Raw genomic sequence first — 16,788 nt, 5'->3', positions numbered from 1 at the left:
CGGGGCTCCCCCCAGCCCCCCTCAGGGCCGTTCCCGGTGCCCGGTGCCCGCTGCTCGCCCCCGGGCCAGGCCTCAGGGCTCGGGGCCGGGCCTAGGCCGCGCTCGGGCGCTGTCGCCATGGCAACAGCGGGCGGCGCCGCAGCCAATGGGATCGCGCCCTGCGCCGGGCCCGCGCCGAGGCGGCAGCCAATGGGAGCGGCCCCTCGGCCGGGCAGCCCGCGGTCTCCAAGGCAACAGGGCCGCGGCGCGATCCCATTGGTTGGCGCGGCCCCGCCTCGCCCCGCCCCCGGAACCGGACCGGGACCGGGACCGGAACCGGGACCGGGACCGGGACCGGGACCGGCCCGGGGGAGGGGGGGGGGAACCGGGCCGGGCCCCACCGGGCCTGGCCGGGCCCCACGAGGCCGGGGCCCGCTGGGCCTGGCTGTGAGGGGCCTCCCCCGTGCCCCCCCTGCGGCCCGGTCCCGGTCCCGGTCCCGGTCCCGGTCCCGGTTCGGTCCCGGTCCCGTCCCCTCCGCCGCCCCCCGGAGCCCCCAGCGGAGGGAGGCGACCCCGGGCCCGAGCCAGCCCCGTTGCCCTCAGCCCGTGCGGGGCCCGTTCACCCCCTGCCGCCCCCTCCCGCCGCCGGTGGGGCGGCTCCGGGCCCCCGGGGGGGTGTGGGTGGGGGGGTCCCGGTGTCCGTGGGGGGGGGGGGTCCCGAGGGGTGTGGGGCGTCCCGGGGGTCTCCGGTGGGGGCTGCAGGTGGTGCCGGTAGGGCACGGGGAGGGAGCGGGGAACTGGGGGGGGGCGGAGCAGGGGTAACGGGGATCCCGGTGGGGGTACCGGGGGGTACCGGGGGGTCCCGATTATGGCTACCGGGGGGCACTGGGGAGGCACCAGCCTGTGTGGAGGCACCAGCGGTCACCGGGCAGAACCGGGGCCGTCAGCCCTGCCCAGCCCCGAGCACCGGCAGGTGTCCGGGGGGGGGCACCGGGCCGTGCCCCGGGGCCGTTCTCGCCAGCAACCCCTCTCCGGTGGGCGCCCATTGGCGGCTGCCGCCGTTTCCCCCCCGCCCCGCGGCCAATGGCCCGGGTACGGGGGGGGGGGGGGGGGGGGCGTTGCCCGCCATTGACAGCCCCTCGCGGCCGTGTTTACCGGGGGCGGGGCGGCGGCGGCGGCGGCGGCTATAAGAGAGGCACCGGGGGGCGCGGGGCGGGCGGTTCCCGGGGCTGCCCGCACCGCCCCCGCGCACCCCCGGCCCCTCCGCCGCTACCGCAGCATCACCGGAGCACCGGAGGAACCCAACGGAGCAGCAGCCCCGGTCGGCGGGGCCGGTTCGGAGCCTCCCGGAGCATCCCGGGGCCGGTTCGGAGCTTCCCGGAGCATCCCCGGTCCTGTCCGGTGCATCCCGGTTCCGAACCGGAGCATCCCCGGTCAGCAGTGCCGAGCAACCGGGAGCATCCCCGGTGCGATCCGGAGCATCCCGGAGCATCCCGGCCCCGGTGCGGCTCCTCCCGGAGCCCCCCCCTCCCCATCCCCGCGGCTCCCCGAGCTCCCACCGGCTCCCGGTTCCTCCCCGCCGTGCGCCCCCGGGCCCCTCCGCGGCCCCCTGCGCCCCGCCCCACCGCCGCCGCCGCCTCCCGTTCGGCACAATGGGGGCGTAGCGGCCGGCGGGGGGGCGGCGGCGGCGGCGGCGGTGGGCGAGGAAGCAGCGGAGGCGGAGGCGGTGTCGGTGGTGTCGGAGCAGCACCGGGGACCCCGGTGGCGGTGTCGGCGGGCAGCATGGTGCAGCGAACCCCACGGAACCGGGGCGCGGAGGGGCGTCGGGAGCCGTGCCCCCCGGTACCGGGTGGGACGTCGGAACCGGGTTGGTGCAAGACCCCCAGCGGGCACATCAAGCGGCCCATGAACGCCTTCATGGTGTGGTCCCAGCACGAACGCCGCAAGATCATGGACCAGTGGCCCGACATGCACAACGCCGAGATCTCCAAGCGCCTGGGGCGCCGCTGGCAGCTCCTGCACGACTCCGAGAAGATCCCTTTTGTCCGCGAGGCCGAGCGCCTGCGCCTCAAGCACATGGCCGATTACCCCGACTACAAGTACCGGCCGCGGAAAAAGGGCAAGGTGGGTGCCACCAACGCCACCAACGCCACCTCCGCCACTGCCGCCACTCGTCCGCGCCTCCCGGTCAAGATCAAGCCCTCGGTGCTCGGCCGCGTCCCCGCCGGCCGGAGGCAGCACGCCAAAACCCCCGCCGGTCCCCAAACGCAGGAGCCCGATGCTGAGCTGCCCACCGAGGACTCTCCCGGCACAGCTCCGGTGCCCACCGGTGAGCGCAGCCCCACGGAGCCCCCCGCGCCCCCCAGCCCCGCCGCTGTCACCGATGTCACCGTCACCACCACCGGTGCGGAACCGGGGACGTCTCCGGAGAGCGGGACGCCCTCGCCCATGCCGGCCAGCTCGCCGCCCTCCTCCTTCAGCTCCTCCGATGAGGAGCTGGAGGAAGAGCTGCCGGGGGGCGTCGTGGCCGGCCGGCCCCCCCCGCCCCCCGCCACCACCAGCACGGCGTGCGGTACCGTGGACTGGTGCGGCTTCGACAAGGACCTGGACCTGTTCCCGCGGGGAAGCTCCTCGCACTTCGAGTTCCCGGACTATTGCACGCCCGAGGTGACGGAGATGATCGCGGGGGACTGGCTCATGTCCAGCATCTCGGACTTGGTTTTTACCTACTGAGTCCCCGCGCTCTGCAGGTAAATCTCTCTCTTTTTTTTTTTTTTTTTACCCACAATCAGGTCATATATAAAAAAAAATAACAGGAAGAAAAAAAAACAAAAACACAAAACCAGCTGTTTACATGCAGGAATCAGGTATTTTGCCTTGAAGCCGCTGGAAGGCAGAGCTCCCTGCTCCCCCCATCCCCCCGGCACACACCCACTCCTCTTCCTCCCTCTCCTCCTCCTCCTCCTCCTCCTCCTCTGCCCGCCGTGGTGCAGGGCTGCAGCCCCGCTGCTCCTCGCCCCGCGACCCCTCGCCCCGGGCCCTGTGGCTCTCCGCCGTGTCCCCCTGCCTGTGACAGGCGAGGGTCCGACGGGGGTGTCATTGTCACCGAGCTGCTCCCGGTGCTCCCGTCTCCCTCTCGGGCAGCGGGAGCACCCACGCCAGCCTTGGTCCCACCCATCCCTCGACCCCCGCCGTGCACCCCCCGGGGAACAGCCCGTTTTGCTTTCTTATTTTGCTTTTTTGGCTGCATTTAAAGCACGTCTTCAATTTTCTCCTCCTCGTAGCAGCCCTTGGGGAGGGCTCCCGGCGGCCACGCCGCGCCCGGTGCTTTCCGGGCTGGCAGAGCCCACTCAGAGCAGGGCCTTCCTTGGGATTCCCCGTTCATGGGGGTTCCCCGGTTTTGGGGTTTTGGGGGTCCTGCGGGGCCGGCGCTCTCCCTGCGATTTGGCTGCGGCGCGCGCGCTCCCCGCCGCTGAGTTTGGGGAAGGGCGAAGTTGCACGCACGTGATCCGCACGTGGAGCGGGGAGGCTGAGTTTCTCCTCTCTCCAGACATCCGTGCAGAGGCACCCGTGCCCGGAGCCACCCCGTGCCCCTGGTGCCACCAACGAGCCCAGGCCGGGGCCAAGCCATGCCCGGGGCAGCCCCAGTTGGGATTTAGCACCCGTGGGGGCACCTTTGGGCGCAGGGAGCGAGCCTGCGGCTCCAAGCAGAGCCTGATCCCACCGTGCCCGGCCACTGTGTGCCGTGCCAGCAGGGAGCACACAGCCAGGGCTGTGGGAAGAGCTTCTGCGGGAGATCTGCCTTAAACCAGCACCCGAACGGGGACCACCGGCAGCAGTGAGGTTGGGTTTGTGGGGTGCGGGCAGCTCCGGCGCGGCGACGCTCCGCGATGGATGCACCTTGGGGTCCGGCCGTGCCGCCAAGCGTGGGCTTCACCGCAGAGCACCGCCGCCGCCGCCGAGCTTCCCAGCAGGGCAGGTCCTGCCGCAGAGGCTCCCCCAGCCGGGTTTTTTTTCTTTGCTGTTCCTAATGGCTCCTTTCCGCAGCGATCCGCCTCCTGCCGCTGCCTGCGAGCACGTGGCCGCGGTGCCGGCGGGCGGCAAGGGTGGGCAGGGGGCTGCATAGGGCAAGGGGGGGCTGCGCTCAGGGAGGGCTGAGATGTTTGGGGTGGTGGCGGAGGGGACCCCGGGTGCTCAAACCCACAGGGACGGGGGCTGGCAGCACCCGGAGGAGCCGCACGGGGCTCTGAGCCCTGTCCCACAGTGGCACGGCAGGGACCAAGGCGTGAAGCAGCCTCTTGGGTCCCCAAATCCCAAGGGGGGCTCTGGGGCGTTTGGGAGACCCCTGGCCCTACTGGGGCAGCCGGGCTCCCTCCCCCCTTTGGGGCTCCCTCCCTTCTTTGGGGCTCCCTCTCCCTTTTGGGGCTCCCTCCCCACTTAGGGGCTCCCCCATCCTCCAGCTTTGTGCAGCTCAACCCCCCGGCGTCCCCCTCCATGGGGAGCGTTGGGGGGCTGCTCACAGACCCCCCCCACACATCCCCATCACGGGTGGGCACGGGCACGGCCCCACAGCATGGGAGGAGCCGCAGGGAGCGCCGCGGCCCCGTTCCCTGCTCAAGGGCGCCCGGTGTCCTCCAGCCCCGGTGCCGGGTGGCTACGGGGGGGTGTGTGGGGGGGGCTCTGCTCCAGCCACCCCCCCCCGTGAGCCCCCCCGGCCGTCAGCATTCTCGATGTGTAGGTGTGTAGAGGTAGCCGTGCGTGTGTGTGTGTCTGGCGTCGCGTTACCCACGGCGTTTAGGTGCCCCCCAGGCGGGCGGGCACCGCGCCCCAGCCGCGTGTTCCCCGTGTAGAGCGCGTCCCTGTCCCCCCCCTCAACTCCCCACCAGCCCCGGGCATCCTCATCCAGGCCGTTCCCAGCAAAGCCAAATATTTGGGGGGGCAGCGGCGCCCCCAGCCCGCTCCTTTACCCCCCCAAATGAGTTTGGGGTTCGTGGGCACCTGCGGCTCCGCTCAAGGGCTTCCCGGCGCACCGCTCTCGCCCAGCACCTCGCTGCCTTCTCAGGGTGCTCGTGCCCTGCCCGGAGCCCCAAAATTCCCCTCCCGTGGCGGAGCTGAAGCCCCCCCAGTACCGGCAGGGCTCGGTGAGGGGCTGGCATCCCGCGTCTGCTCACCCCAAGGATTTGGGGGGCCACATCCCCGGGGCGCTGCCGGGCGTTTCCTCAGGAGCAGGTTTTGGCTCCGCGCCGCGAGCCGGAGCCCGGCCTCAAGCACAACACCATTTTGCTTCTTCTTCGTCCCCCCTTCCTCTGCCTCGTGGGGTGCATCCGGGGGGGCGAGCGGCGCGTCGTGGCCGTGGGTGGTGGGGTTTTTTATTTTCTGTGCCGTGTGGTTGTAGTGCTTGTAGAGCCCCCCGCGTCCGTCCCGCCGAGCTCCCCCCCCCCCCCAGCTGCCCGGTGCTGGGCTGGCGCGCGCGTGTGCGAGCGAGTGTGCCTGCGCCATCCCTCATCACTATAATAATAATAAATAATAATAAATTAATAATAATAATAATAAAAAATAAAAAAAAAAACCAAACCTCTCTCAGGAAAGAAGCCGCCCGGGCGGCGGCCGAGCGGGCCGGAGCCGCGGCGAGCGCTCGGGGTTCCCGTTGGTGCTGTGTTCGTGAGGGGTCCTGTACCTGGCGTTTTTTTTGGGGGGGTGGTGGTGGTGGGGGGGGGGCCACCGGCCCTGGCAGAGCAAGGGCACGGCCCGAAGCCGCGGCCGGTGTTGGGGAAGCTCGGCTAATGGTTCTCCTGGTGTTGTGACTATGGAATAAAAGTGTGGTGGTCTGCTCCGCGCGCCTCCGCCTCCTGCTGCGCCGCCTCGCGCCTCCCTGCCCGCTCCCAGTGGTTCCCCCAGCGCCCTGTGGGGTCCCCATGGCCCCCCAGGGCACCCCAAAATGACCCCGAGCTCCCCCAGCGCCCCCTCTGCTCCCATCCTGAGCCACGGGAGCCCACCCTGCAGGAGCTTCGCCCTGCCCGGACACAGGACCCCCGTGGGGTCCCCACTCATCCAGGTGATCTGGCCCCAAAAGGGGTCCTTTTGGGGGGGGCACACGATGCTTGCATCACTCCCCCCCCCAGCAGTTGCCATGGCAACAAGGGATTGCCCGGAGCATCCCTGGGTACCGCCTGCCCCCCCTCCCCTCCTCTCCCTGCCCATCCCCTCCCCACTCAGGGCTGGTACCATGGGGGGGGTCCCATCTGCTGTGCCCCCCACCCCATGGTGCAGCACCCGCTGTGGGGCTGCGCCAACACCGGGGGGGCCTGGCAGTGATCCTGGTGGCACCGAGGCCCTGGCAGAGCAGCCCCTTCCCCTCCTTCTCCCCCCCCCCCAGCCCATGGGTCCGGGTTTCTTTGTGGGGTCCGGGACCACCCTGGGGGGGCAGCGGGGTGCCCGTGGGCCCAGCCTGGCCTCGCCGAGCAGCCACGTGCCCCCACCGCCGGCCCTGCTCTGACTCACGCGGTGGTGGCAGCTCCTGGCCACGCAGCAGGGACCTGCTCTCCCTGCTCCCCCCTCCCTGACACCCCAAAATCCCCCCCCCGGGAGCCGTGCGGTGCCCGGCGCTGCCTCGAAGCCCTCGGGGACAGCAGGGCGAGCGCTCGTGTGACGGCACCGGGACGGGGAAGGATGCGCTGAAGCCCCCCCCGGAGGTAAGAGGGGAGCAGGGGGGGGTGTGGGCAATAGCGAGGCTGTTTGGGGGTGCATGGGGGGGGTGCAGGATGAGGGTATCCCCCCCAAAACCAGGCAGCACCCCCTGTGTGCACAAAGGACCCCGCTGCTGCATGGGGACGGTGGCCCCGGGATGTCCCCAGCCATGGGGGCAGCCCCCCCCCGGCCCTCTCCATCCAGCTCAGGGCTTTGTTCAGCTCGCAGCCGGCACCGAAAGGGTCCCAGCGTCGCCCCCCCGCCCCCCCCCTCCCCGTGGTGACGGTGACGAAGGGCTGAGCAGGCAGTTCCCATGGCAATGCCCCACTGGGGTGGCGGGAGGGACGGGGTGGCCGTGCCCCATGGCGAGGCGGTCACCCCAAAGGGGCTGCCGTGCCTTTTGGGGGGCACGGCGGTGGCCGTGACCCCCCTGTGTCCCCCCCCTCACCCCCGCCACCGCCCCCTCCTTCCCCATCACCGGCGATTGGGTGGCTCCGGTGGCCTGATGCAGGGCCTGATCCTGTGGGCACAGGGCTGGAGCCACCCCAGGATGGGGCAGGGGGCTGTCATCACCCCCCCACCTCCCCCCCCCAAACTCCATCCCTTGTGGAAACCTCATGGGATAAGCCCCAAGATGCCCCCGGTACCCCCAAGGATGTGGCCTCGCCATCCTGAGCACGTGGGCAGCTTTTGGGGTCCCCTCTTGGTGCTCCCCAAAACGAGCCAGGCGCACGCATCCATCACCAATCCCCCATCCTTTGGGGGGTGGGCGCAGGACCTGGCTCATCCCCGCGGGTCCGTGACTGCGGGGAGGGCTCTGGCTGTGGGGTTGCCCCCCCTTTGCCCCTTTTGTGCCCCCCCCAGGCCCGATGCCCGCCTGCAGCTGCGGCCGTGGCCCCGGCGTGGCGCAGGGGCGGTGGTCCGGGGTGCGCTCCTACCTCCACCTCTTCTACGAGGACTGCACCAGGGCCAGCCCGGATGGGGTTGGGGCTGAACCCTCACCTGCCCGCCCCCCCGGCACCTGGCCCTCCGTTATATGGAAGGTAAGACCCCCCCCCTTATCCCCCCTAAATCCTTTTTCCCACCCTGTCCTGCTTGGGGGCGCATCCCTCCTGGGCACCCCGCGCCCCGTTGGGTGTCCCAGCCCCATCCCCTGTCCCCAGGTGAGCCTCTCCATGGGGACCCTGCTCCTGCTGGTGGGGGCGGCCGCCCTGGGCACGGGCTGGTTGGTGCCCCCCAAACTGGAGGGCATCGGGGAGGAGGATTTCGTGGTGCTGGACCTGCGGGCAGCGCGCTACAACCGGGTGCTGGGCGCGTGCCGGGTGCTGGGCTTGGGGCTGTGCACGGTGGCCGCGGTGCTGAGCGCCGTGGGGCTCCTCTGCTGCGTGCTGAGCCCTGCCGGGGGGGTCCCGCCGTGCCCCCAGGACGAGGAGCAGCAGCTCGCCCACATCCTGCGCCACAGCAGCCACCCCACCGTGCCGTTCGGTGCCTCCTGCGTCCACAGCGTCCAGCCCCGGAGGGAGGCGTGAGGCTGGTGGGGGGGCAGTGGGGGGCACCTGGTTGCACCCCATGGGGTGATCCCCCCTGCCCCGCAGAAAAGGGCTCAGTAAAGATGCTGAGAAATCTCCTGGCTCAGGTGCTGCGGCTGCGTCAAACCCTGGAGCAGGGGAGGGAGCGGGGAGGATGCTTGGGCCGGGGCGTTGTGGGTGGGGTGGGATGGGGTGGAAGCCACCCCCCAGCACAGACTGGATCCCAGCTGGACCCATCCCCATCAGATCCCATCCTGGATCCCAGTCAGGCCCCGGGGGCTCTCTGTGCCCTGCACCACCCCCTGCCCACGAGGGTCGGACCCCCTGAACCCCAGCCCCTCACTGCTCAGCCCCCCAAGGGGCATTTTTCCTCCTCTCAAAGCCCAGCGAGCCCATCTCCTCCTCCCCCAGGTCTCATCTCCTCCTCCCCCAGCTCGTCTCCTCTTCCCCGACCTTGCAGGCCCCCCCAATTCGTCCCCCCAGCCCCGAAAAGCCCAGGGGGAAGGGGCTGGGGGGCAGCCAGCGCCGTGGGGCCTCTCCTGGTGCCTTGGTGCCTTCCTCCCCCAGGTCTGCTCAGAAAATTGCTCCCGGAGAGGAAGTCGAAGCAAGATAAAAATAACCCCGGCCTCGCTGGTAAACACGGCCCCGGGGGCAGCGTGCCCGGGCAGCACCGGGATCTCCTCCTGCCCCGGGTTATTTCCAGCCCGGTGGCACCGCTGGCGTGGGGACAGCGGGGACGGAGAGCAGGCGGCACGAGCAGGACCTGGCGTCCCCCCAGCCCCGGCAGCAGCACAAAAACCTCTCCTTTGGCTCTGCTGCTCCCGCTCCTCTTCCCACGCGCTGCGGGGGTCGGCGCTGCCCCTGCCCAAGGAGAGGGAAAAAAAGGGTTTAGTTAAGTGTTTATTTTACAGTTTTGAGGGTTTGTACAAATCCGCATTTACACAGGTCTGTATAAGTCTGTACAGAGTTAAGTGAAGCACCCCAGGAGACCACCTCCCGCCCCCAAACAACGCAGGAACTAAAGTGCAGGGTGGGCAGCGCGCGGGGCTGCGGGAGCTGCCCCTCAGCCGGGGGCAGCGGGGGCCTCAAGTGCCCCGGGTGGGGGGCAGGACCCCCGGCAGCACCCCCGGCTCATGGCACGGCCACCACCAACTCTCCCGTACCACCAATTTCTAAAGTGCTAAGTCACAGCCTGCCCCCCTCACCGCTGCTGCCCGGCGGGATCGCACCCCGCTGCCTTCACCCCCGGGATCCCAAAGCCCCCAGGAGCAGCGGGGACACCCCCAGGGGTGAGGGAACAGCTCCTGCTGCCCCCCCCCTGCACCAGGTGAGCCCCTGGAGCAACCCCACGCACAATTCACACAATTCGGCTGGGGACAGGAGGGGGCTGAGCCTCACAGGGCTGTTTTTCTCCATAACCAGGAATTTGCAACTCCTCCACGCTGGTTTTTGAGGCGTGCAACCCCCCCGGGCACGGCACAGGCGGTTTTGGGCACGAGGCAGCAGGGGGGGGGAAGCGGCAGGGGGCAGGTAAGGGCACTTGCGGGAGGGTTTAGCAGCTCGGGGGAGAGGTAGAGGCAGGTAGTGTCTGTTGGCTTTGTTTTAGGGGGCAGGGAGATATTTAGGGGAACGCTGCCGAGCTTCCCCGGCGGGCAGGGAGCAGCCAGGCTGGCAGGGGACAGGCAGGGGACGGGGGATGCAGGGGTTGGGGTGGTCTTTCGGGGAAATCCCTCACGTTATCCCGCGGGGTGATGCTGGTCTGGGCAGTTTGTGGGGGAAGAACTGTGACAGGCTCCTACACCGCTGACTCCTGTCTTGTGCAAACTGGTTGGAAAAGGTGGAAAAAGCCTTTTTCCACCTCAGAACCCGCTCCCAGAGCTGTGAGAGGCTGCAGGGAGTGCTAGAGGATGAGGGACTCTCACCTCACCTGGTGCAGGACCCCGCTCCCTGCAGCGGTCCCACAGATGTGCCCCCATCCCCTGCCCTCTGCCCTACAAACTGACCAGACCACAAGGATGAGGGAGCAAACGGAGTCCCTGGAGCGTTAGGTGTGGGAGACGGCCTCAGGGCAGGGCGCTGGGACACGACTGCCTCTACTCAGAGGTGCCTGAAGGAAAGAGAAAGGTCAGAGCACTGGAGGATGTGAGAGAAGGCAGCAGCCCCGGCAGCGGGAGGTGACGTGGAGCCAGGGGGCTCCTCGGGAGTGTAAGAGCCCCTCGCCCCTGCACACACACACACACACAACATCACCCACATCACCCTGCTGGGGTGCCCTCCTCCAGCAGAGGCCGTGGGATCGCTTGGGCAGAGCCCTCGTGGTCACCTGCATGGGGTTGAGGGGACGAGGCGAGCGTGGGTGCGGGCAGAAATCCTCCCGGGCCGCTCACCACCAGTCCCCTGCCAAGGCCAAGAACAGAAACCCTCAGGGAGGTCGCTTCCAGACACGTCCTTTCTGCCACCATCGTCCCAAATCGGCGCGGGGCGCGCAGACGGGGGAGGAAAAGCACGGCCTCGGGCTTCAGGGGAAAATCTGCAGCTCGAATTTGGGCGCCCACTCCAGGGCGCTCTTCACCACGGCCAGGGCGGCTGCTCCCAGCGCGACCGTCAGCCCCATCACCGCCAGCTTGACAAAGCGGTTGGTCCTGGGCTTGGTCAGGATGGATTTTGTCCTCTCCTCCCCTCGGAGCCGCTCCCTGAAGCGCTGTCTCAACACAGTGTCCGGTCTCTGCTGCACTGACGCCAGCTCAAAGTCCTTAAAAGTGGAAGCCGCGGTTCTGCAAGAGAAGGTGAGGGTCGAGGAGTGACCCAGGGGGATGAGGAGCACCCCAGGGGGACGAGGAGCACCCCAGGGGGATGAGGAGTGACCCAGGGGGATGAGGAGTGCTCCTTGCACCAAGGGAGGACCCGGCCAGGGGACCAGGCAGGACACGGAGGCTCCCCGTGCTCCCTGCGCTCACCGTTCAGCCTGCTGCTGCTCTGCCTCCCTGGCAAGCTCGGATGGAGGAAACTGGACAAAAAGGTCCCCGGCTCTGCTGATCAGAGTCTCGTAAGGAAGGTCCTGTGGGATCTGGGACAGGAGGTGGTGCACAGAGGCCATGTCGCACTCGCAGTCCAGGACTTCTTGCTCCCGGTACAGCACGATCTGCGGGGAGGACCGAGAGCCCTGAGCACGGCCAGGGAAGCAGGGATGACTCCTTGCCACCCACCAGAACACATTTCAGAGCCAGAAGAAGAAAGAATTTCACTCCTTTTTGGAAAACCTGCCCTTTTTTGAGGGGATACGCTGCCCCAAAGCACTGCCCCGCTGGGACAGGGCACAGCAGGGCGGTGGTTTCACCCCTCGGCAGCCCCCAGCCCCCAGCTGTGGTTTGGGTAACCCAACCCCCGTCCCTCCAGCCAGCACCTACCACGGCAGCAAAATAAATGGGCATCAGGGGGTGGCAGGCCAGGAAGAAGTCGTATAATCGCACCACGTGCCTGAAATCGGACAGAACGTGCCCAAACCAGGTGATCAGCCAGCTGAGAGCAAAGATGGTTCCCACTTCGGCACTGTGGGGAGGGAGAAGCTGTTAGGGTGGCCCCGAGGCAGTGCCAAAATCATCCCAGGAGGTCCCTGCCCGGTGCCTCCGCTCCCAGGACACAGCCCCAGCTGTCAGAGGAGCATCTGGAGCTCAGCACACATCCACCGACCTCTGACACCCACCCAAAGCAAGGTGCTTCCATTGCTCGGCTCACCTCCAGCCCAAAACGGCCCCCCCAGGGCAGGGTGCGCCCAGGGTGAAGGGCCAAACTGCCTGTTTTTGGGAGCACCCCGATGTGAGGGTTATCTGGCACCCTGGCCTGGTGACACCTGACATCCAGAAGCACGGCCAACTTGTCAGATTCTTTTCCACCCTCAAACTTAAGCCATTTCTGGGAATTTGCAATCCGACTTGGTCATTCTGGCCATGAAACGGAACAGAGCCTCGCCCAGAAAAAGGACTCTTGGCTGAATTTTCCAACTTACCTCCCTGCTTCTGCTTTATTCTACCTATATGGCAAAATCTACAACCCCCAGCTACTCCATAGGGACCGCTGGGGGGAAGATGCTGCCACTGAAAACCCCCCAGTACAGGCAGGATACGTTTGGGTCTGCTTGGAAGCAGAGCTCCGCGTGGCTTTGGCCTGTTCTACCAGCTCTGGGCCAACTTATTCTGAAGCCACGGCGGTGCTGGGGTTTGCTGGTGCAGTACTGGGGGTTACTGGTGCAGTACTGGGGGTTACTGGGGTTTACTGGCCCTGGGAGCAGTAACCTGGTGTGCGTACCTCTGCATGAAGTCGTGCACCTCGGGGTTCACCTGGTCTATGATGGGCATCAGGTAATTCAAAATGTGCTTGGTGTTGTCCATTGTTGGGTCCATGAAATCCCTGGGGAAAAAAAAAAAAAAAAGATTTAAAAAGAATTCCGTCGAGCAATGGGGTCAGTGAGCTCTCCTCGGGGGAGGAAGCCAGAAGGGAAATAAATGTACTTGTAATAATCAGCTCTGCTGGTAGGGTGGCCTCCAGCCCCGGGGACATTCTCTGTTTTTGGGACTGTCCCCTCCCCGCTGACAGGGGCACAGAGATCCGGGATCCAAAGGTTTGGATCCAAAATCTGGGACCCAGATTTTCACCGTGGTGCCAGCTGACACTTCTTTCTCTGCGGTATGTGTGAGCCCTAAAGCCTTTCCAGCACCCGAAACCCGACTTTGAAGGGGGAAAATCCCTCTGAGGCACTCCCTGGCCGAGGGCTTGTTCCCATTTTGGTGCCCAGCCAGGAGAAGCACCTACCCCGGGGCTCAGGGCTGGGCAGACCACACGTTGAGCACAAAACTGCCCAGGGCTCTGAGTGGGAAGCGCTGCCCTGGGAGCCAGAGAGGCTCTGACAGGAGAGACAGCCCGGGCACTGTGAATAATGCATGTGCACCACTGCTTCGTCTGCAGGATGATCTAAATTAACCAGCACCAATTATCCCTTCCCCACAGCACAGCTCCCTGCAGCTCCACGTGCTCTCAGGCAGCAGCACCACTCTGGGGATGGACATGATGGGTGCCAACCCCAGCTGAGGGCTGTGCCTCGCAGGCTCCTGCACCATGCTCTGGGGCAGCCCCCTCTGCCCCCACAGCCCCCCGTGAGCCCCCAGGGGGCTCGCAGCAGCTCCCTGTCCCCCCCAGTACCTGAGGTGGTGCGTCGAGAGCTTCTCCACCAGAGCCGTGGCCAGCCGGTCGCCGACCACCAGCAGGAAGGTGACCACGATGTCGTGGTAGCCCTGGTAGTAGTGCAGCTGGGGGTTGCGCTGGAGGACGTGGAGGATGATATCGATCAGCTCCTCCTGCAGCCCTTCCCTCTGGTCATCCGGCATCCCTGCGGGGACAGCAGCGGGGTGACAGGCTGGGGAGGACCCGCGGCACGTTTATCTGCCCGCCTGTCACGGAGGATGTGGTGCAACAGGGAGGGGGGGTGAAAAAAGCACGAAGAGATCCAGGTTCCTAATCCTGCCCCCAAAACTCCGCCGGCCAGTCCTGGTAATCCTGCTTGCTGCAGGGCCCCTACCTGGGGAGGTGTCACCGTGAAAGATGGGGAGGTTTTCACAGATGTTTGTGCAGCGCTGCGAGGAGCGAGCTGCGCGGCACAGCCAGCGCTGCTGAGGACATTTTAATCATTTTTAATTTCCCAGGGGCTCTAGGAAAAAATGAGACGGGACCCGTTTTCACAGAAAGCGTGCCAGCTGCCTCAGATTGCGAGGCCTCAATCAGCTCGGTTTTATATCGGTCTTCTGCTAACAACACGTGTTTAGGGACAGGATGTCACGGGAAAAACATTGTTCCTGCCACGCACAGCTGCAGCCGGGTTTTGGCAGCCCCCGTCAACAGATCAAATGCCCAGAGGCCAAGCAGAAAGTCCCAGCGGAGGTCCCCGCAGTGACAAAGTTCTCCTTTTCCCCTACTTCGCTGATGTTTCTAAAAATAGGCAGGAGGCTGCCATTCAAGGGCAGAAAAAAAAAAGAAAAAAAAAAACAGAAATAGCAGCAGACCCTTCAGGAGCCGGGCTCGGGCGCTCCGAGAATCGCAGTGAATCAACTGCTTGTGCAAAAACAAAGGCAGCAGAAGGGGGAAGCAGCTTCTGGCCAGAAATAACGACTGCTCTGCTCTGCAGTCAGGGAGCTGCTGGATTACAGCTTTTATAAATAGCCCAGCAGGGCCCCCAGCAGAACTAAACAACTGCAGAGGCGTTCCGCTTCCGAAGGTTGGGGGCTCTCTTTCATCTGCTGCACGAGGCATGGAGGGAAACCCGACTCTGAGCCCGAATTTGCTCCGATCACCCAAACCACGGCTTCCTAGGAGCTCTAAAGCAGAATTTGCTCCGATCACCACCCGCAGGCAGCCCCTCTGCCCCCCCGTGTGCCCCTCTCACCTGGGGGGAAGCGGCGCAGGGAGCGCCGCACGTCCAGCAGCACCTGCTGGTAATCCTTGTTGTCCTCTCGCAGCTCCTTTCCTGCTGGGAAGAAGAGGAAAATGGTTAACAGAGAGGGGAGAGGGAGCAGGGAGAAGCCTGCAGGAGCCAGGAGGACGAGGCCGTGCACATCCCCTTCTCCCCGCATCACGCCAGCCCTTGGCTGCTGCACGAGAAGCACTCAGTGTGAGGAAACCAAACCATTATTTTGTGGAATAACACAGGTTAGGACACTTGGACACCGCTCCCAGAGCCCCTGGAAGCATCCTGGCTCCAGGTTCTCAGCAGCGAGGCACACCACGGGGAATGCTTTGCTAAAAGAAGAAATCCAGGGGAAAAAAAAAAAAACAACTGGTAGCTGCGATGGCTACAACAGAAGGGAAAAGAATTTGCTGGCGTACCAAGTTACCTCTGCTGGCATAAAAATGAAACGAAATTAAATTAAATTCTCTTCTGACCAAACGCCACGCAAGCTTAGTGCAAAATCCTTCAGCTACGCCTGGCAGAGACCCCTTGGGGTATCCCGGCCCGCCTCGGGGCTGGAAGGACAGAAATTAAGTCTGATACTTTCCACAAGAACCCCATCGAGAGCAAATTTGTCTCCAGCACCGTCCCTGCAGATAACAAGGCCCCCGCAGGGTTGTTTTAGGAAGCTGAGCACCTCCTGCTCCACAAATCCCCTTCCCACGTGGGTTCAGGGGGGGAAATACGCACGGGGGGGAGGTGAGGGAGAGCCTCCGAGCCCCGCTCCGTACCTGGCAGGGGGGGCAGCTCGTCGGTGTTGACGCTGAGCAGCTTCGGCCACACTTTGCAGCGGATCTCATCCGTCAGGAGCCCCCCCTCGCTGATGGCCATGCGCCTGAGGGCGGCCACGTCGATGGGGTCGCTGTTCAGGGCCTGGTAGATCTCCGCCACTTTTCTCTTCTTTTTGGCGTCGAAATCTGCGAGGAGAGAACGGGGAGGGGGTCACCAGGGGAGAAGGGACAGAGGGGGGGGGGACACCGGGGGGGGAGGTGGCACAGGGACACAGCGGGACGGGCCCTGGCTGCCCCCCAGACCTGGTACCGGGACCCAGAGGGACGAGGACCTCGATGGGGGGTGGGGGGATCGGGACGAGCCCCGGGGTTTTTTTGGGGGGGGGGTCCCATCGGTGCCCGCTGCCACCCGGTGCTCTGCTGGGTGACACCGGGGGCAGGGTCCAAAGCTGCTGTCCTGTCCCCAAAATGGCCATTTTTAGGCACTTTTTGGGTGAAAACCACCCAAAGCAGCTTGCTGCAGCCAACAGGTGCCGGTGCAGCCCCGGGGACACCCCCAGCCCCCGGTGCGCCCCCCCCAGCAGAAGCCCCGGGAGCACGAATCAGCCCCGGGAAGGGGGGGGGGGGGGGTCCCGTTACCGGGCTGGGGGCAGCCCCGGGGGGGTCTCCCGGTAAAACGGCGGCCGGGCCCGGCCCACAGCCCCTTCCCGGCGGCCGGTCGGAGCCTCAAGGCCTCGGGGGGGGCCTCAGGGGGGGGTCGGGCCCCGTGTCCCGGGGCTCGGCGGTGCTCGGGGGGGGCCCAGCGGGGCCGGTCCCGGTCCCACCCCCGTTACCGGGCGCTGCCCACGGTACCGGGTTCCCCCCGGTTCCCCTCCTCCTCCCCATCCCCTCCCCTCCCTGTCAGCCCCGTGCCCCCCTCACACACACACCGCCCCCCCCCACCCCCCCCTCCGGTATTACCGGTACCGGAACCAACCAGGCCCAGCCCAGCCCCTACCGTGTCCGCCGCCCCCGTTCCGAGGCGGGCTCCTTCGGGCCATATCCCTGGGCTCATACCGGGCCGGGCCGGGCCCAGCACCGGGACCGGGACCGGGACCGGGACCGGGACCAGGCCGGGGCCTCTCCCGGTGCTCCCGCCCCCCACCCCCGCCCCTCCGCCACCGGCGCGCGGCCTCGCGTCACGGGGCGGCACCGCGCATGCGCCGCCGCGTGGCGCCGCGCTCTGCGCATGCGCAGTGCCCACCCCGCGCAAGCCCCGCCCCCTTCTTTCTCCCTCCTCCCTCCTCCCCCCTCCCCCCTCCAAACTCCCCTCATGAGGCGACCGCGCCCCCCCCCCCCCCCCCCCTCACCTCAGTGTTTGTGTGTG

The 16,788-nt window shown here is 66.7% G+C and overlaps 3 protein-coding genes across 4 annotated transcripts; 2 read left to right on the top strand and 1 right to left on the bottom strand.

The window, feature by feature from the left end:
• Window positions 1–884: 884 nt before the first annotated feature.
• Window positions 885–2,738, top strand: SOX12 (SRY-box transcription factor 12). The gene has a single exon (XM_068700371.1). The coding sequence runs from the start codon at window positions 1,063–1,065 to the stop codon at window positions 2,710–2,712; it is 1,650 nt and encodes a 549-aa protein (XP_068556472.1). The 5' UTR covers window positions 885–1,062; the 3' UTR covers window positions 2,713–2,738.
• A 4,731-nt stretch (window positions 2,739–7,469) lies between these two features.
• On the top strand, window positions 7,470–8,762 carry NRSN2 (neurensin 2; the record flags this gene model as incomplete). Its single annotated transcript, XM_068700375.1, has 2 exons — window positions 7,470–7,709; window positions 7,830–8,762. Coding segments are annotated over 2 exons (606 nt in total), but the record flags the coding sequence as incomplete, so codon positions are not given.
• Window positions 8,763–9,082: 320 nt separating this feature from the next.
• Window positions 9,083–16,600, bottom strand: TBC1D20 (TBC1 domain family member 20). Of its 2 annotated transcripts, none has more exons than XM_068700372.1 (8): window positions 16,420–16,600; window positions 15,423–15,608; window positions 14,629–14,712; window positions 13,392–13,578; window positions 12,501–12,602; window positions 11,603–11,744; window positions 11,153–11,337; window positions 9,083–10,969 (listed from the first exon to the last, which is right to left on the bottom strand). In XM_068700372.1, the coding sequence occupies exons 1-8, from the start codon at window positions 16,460–16,462 to the stop codon at window positions 10,714–10,716; spliced, it is 1,185 nt and encodes a 394-aa protein (XP_068556473.1). In that variant the 5' UTR covers window positions 16,463–16,600; the 3' UTR covers window positions 9,083–10,713. The 2 variants fall into 2 exon arrangements, with proteins under 2 accessions (XP_068556473.1, XP_068556475.1); XM_068700374.1 differs by having other exon boundaries at window positions 14,629–14,709; window positions 16,420–16,598.
• Between the last annotated feature and the right edge of the window lie 188 nt (window positions 16,601–16,788).

Source organism: Anas acuta, chromosome 16 (genome assembly GCF_963932015.1).
Source record: "Anas acuta chromosome 16, bAnaAcu1.1, whole genome shotgun sequence".
Lineage (NCBI taxonomy): Eukaryota > Metazoa > Chordata > Aves > Anseriformes > Anatidae > Anas > Anas acuta.
This window is presented reverse-complemented; position numbering and strand designations above follow the sequence as displayed.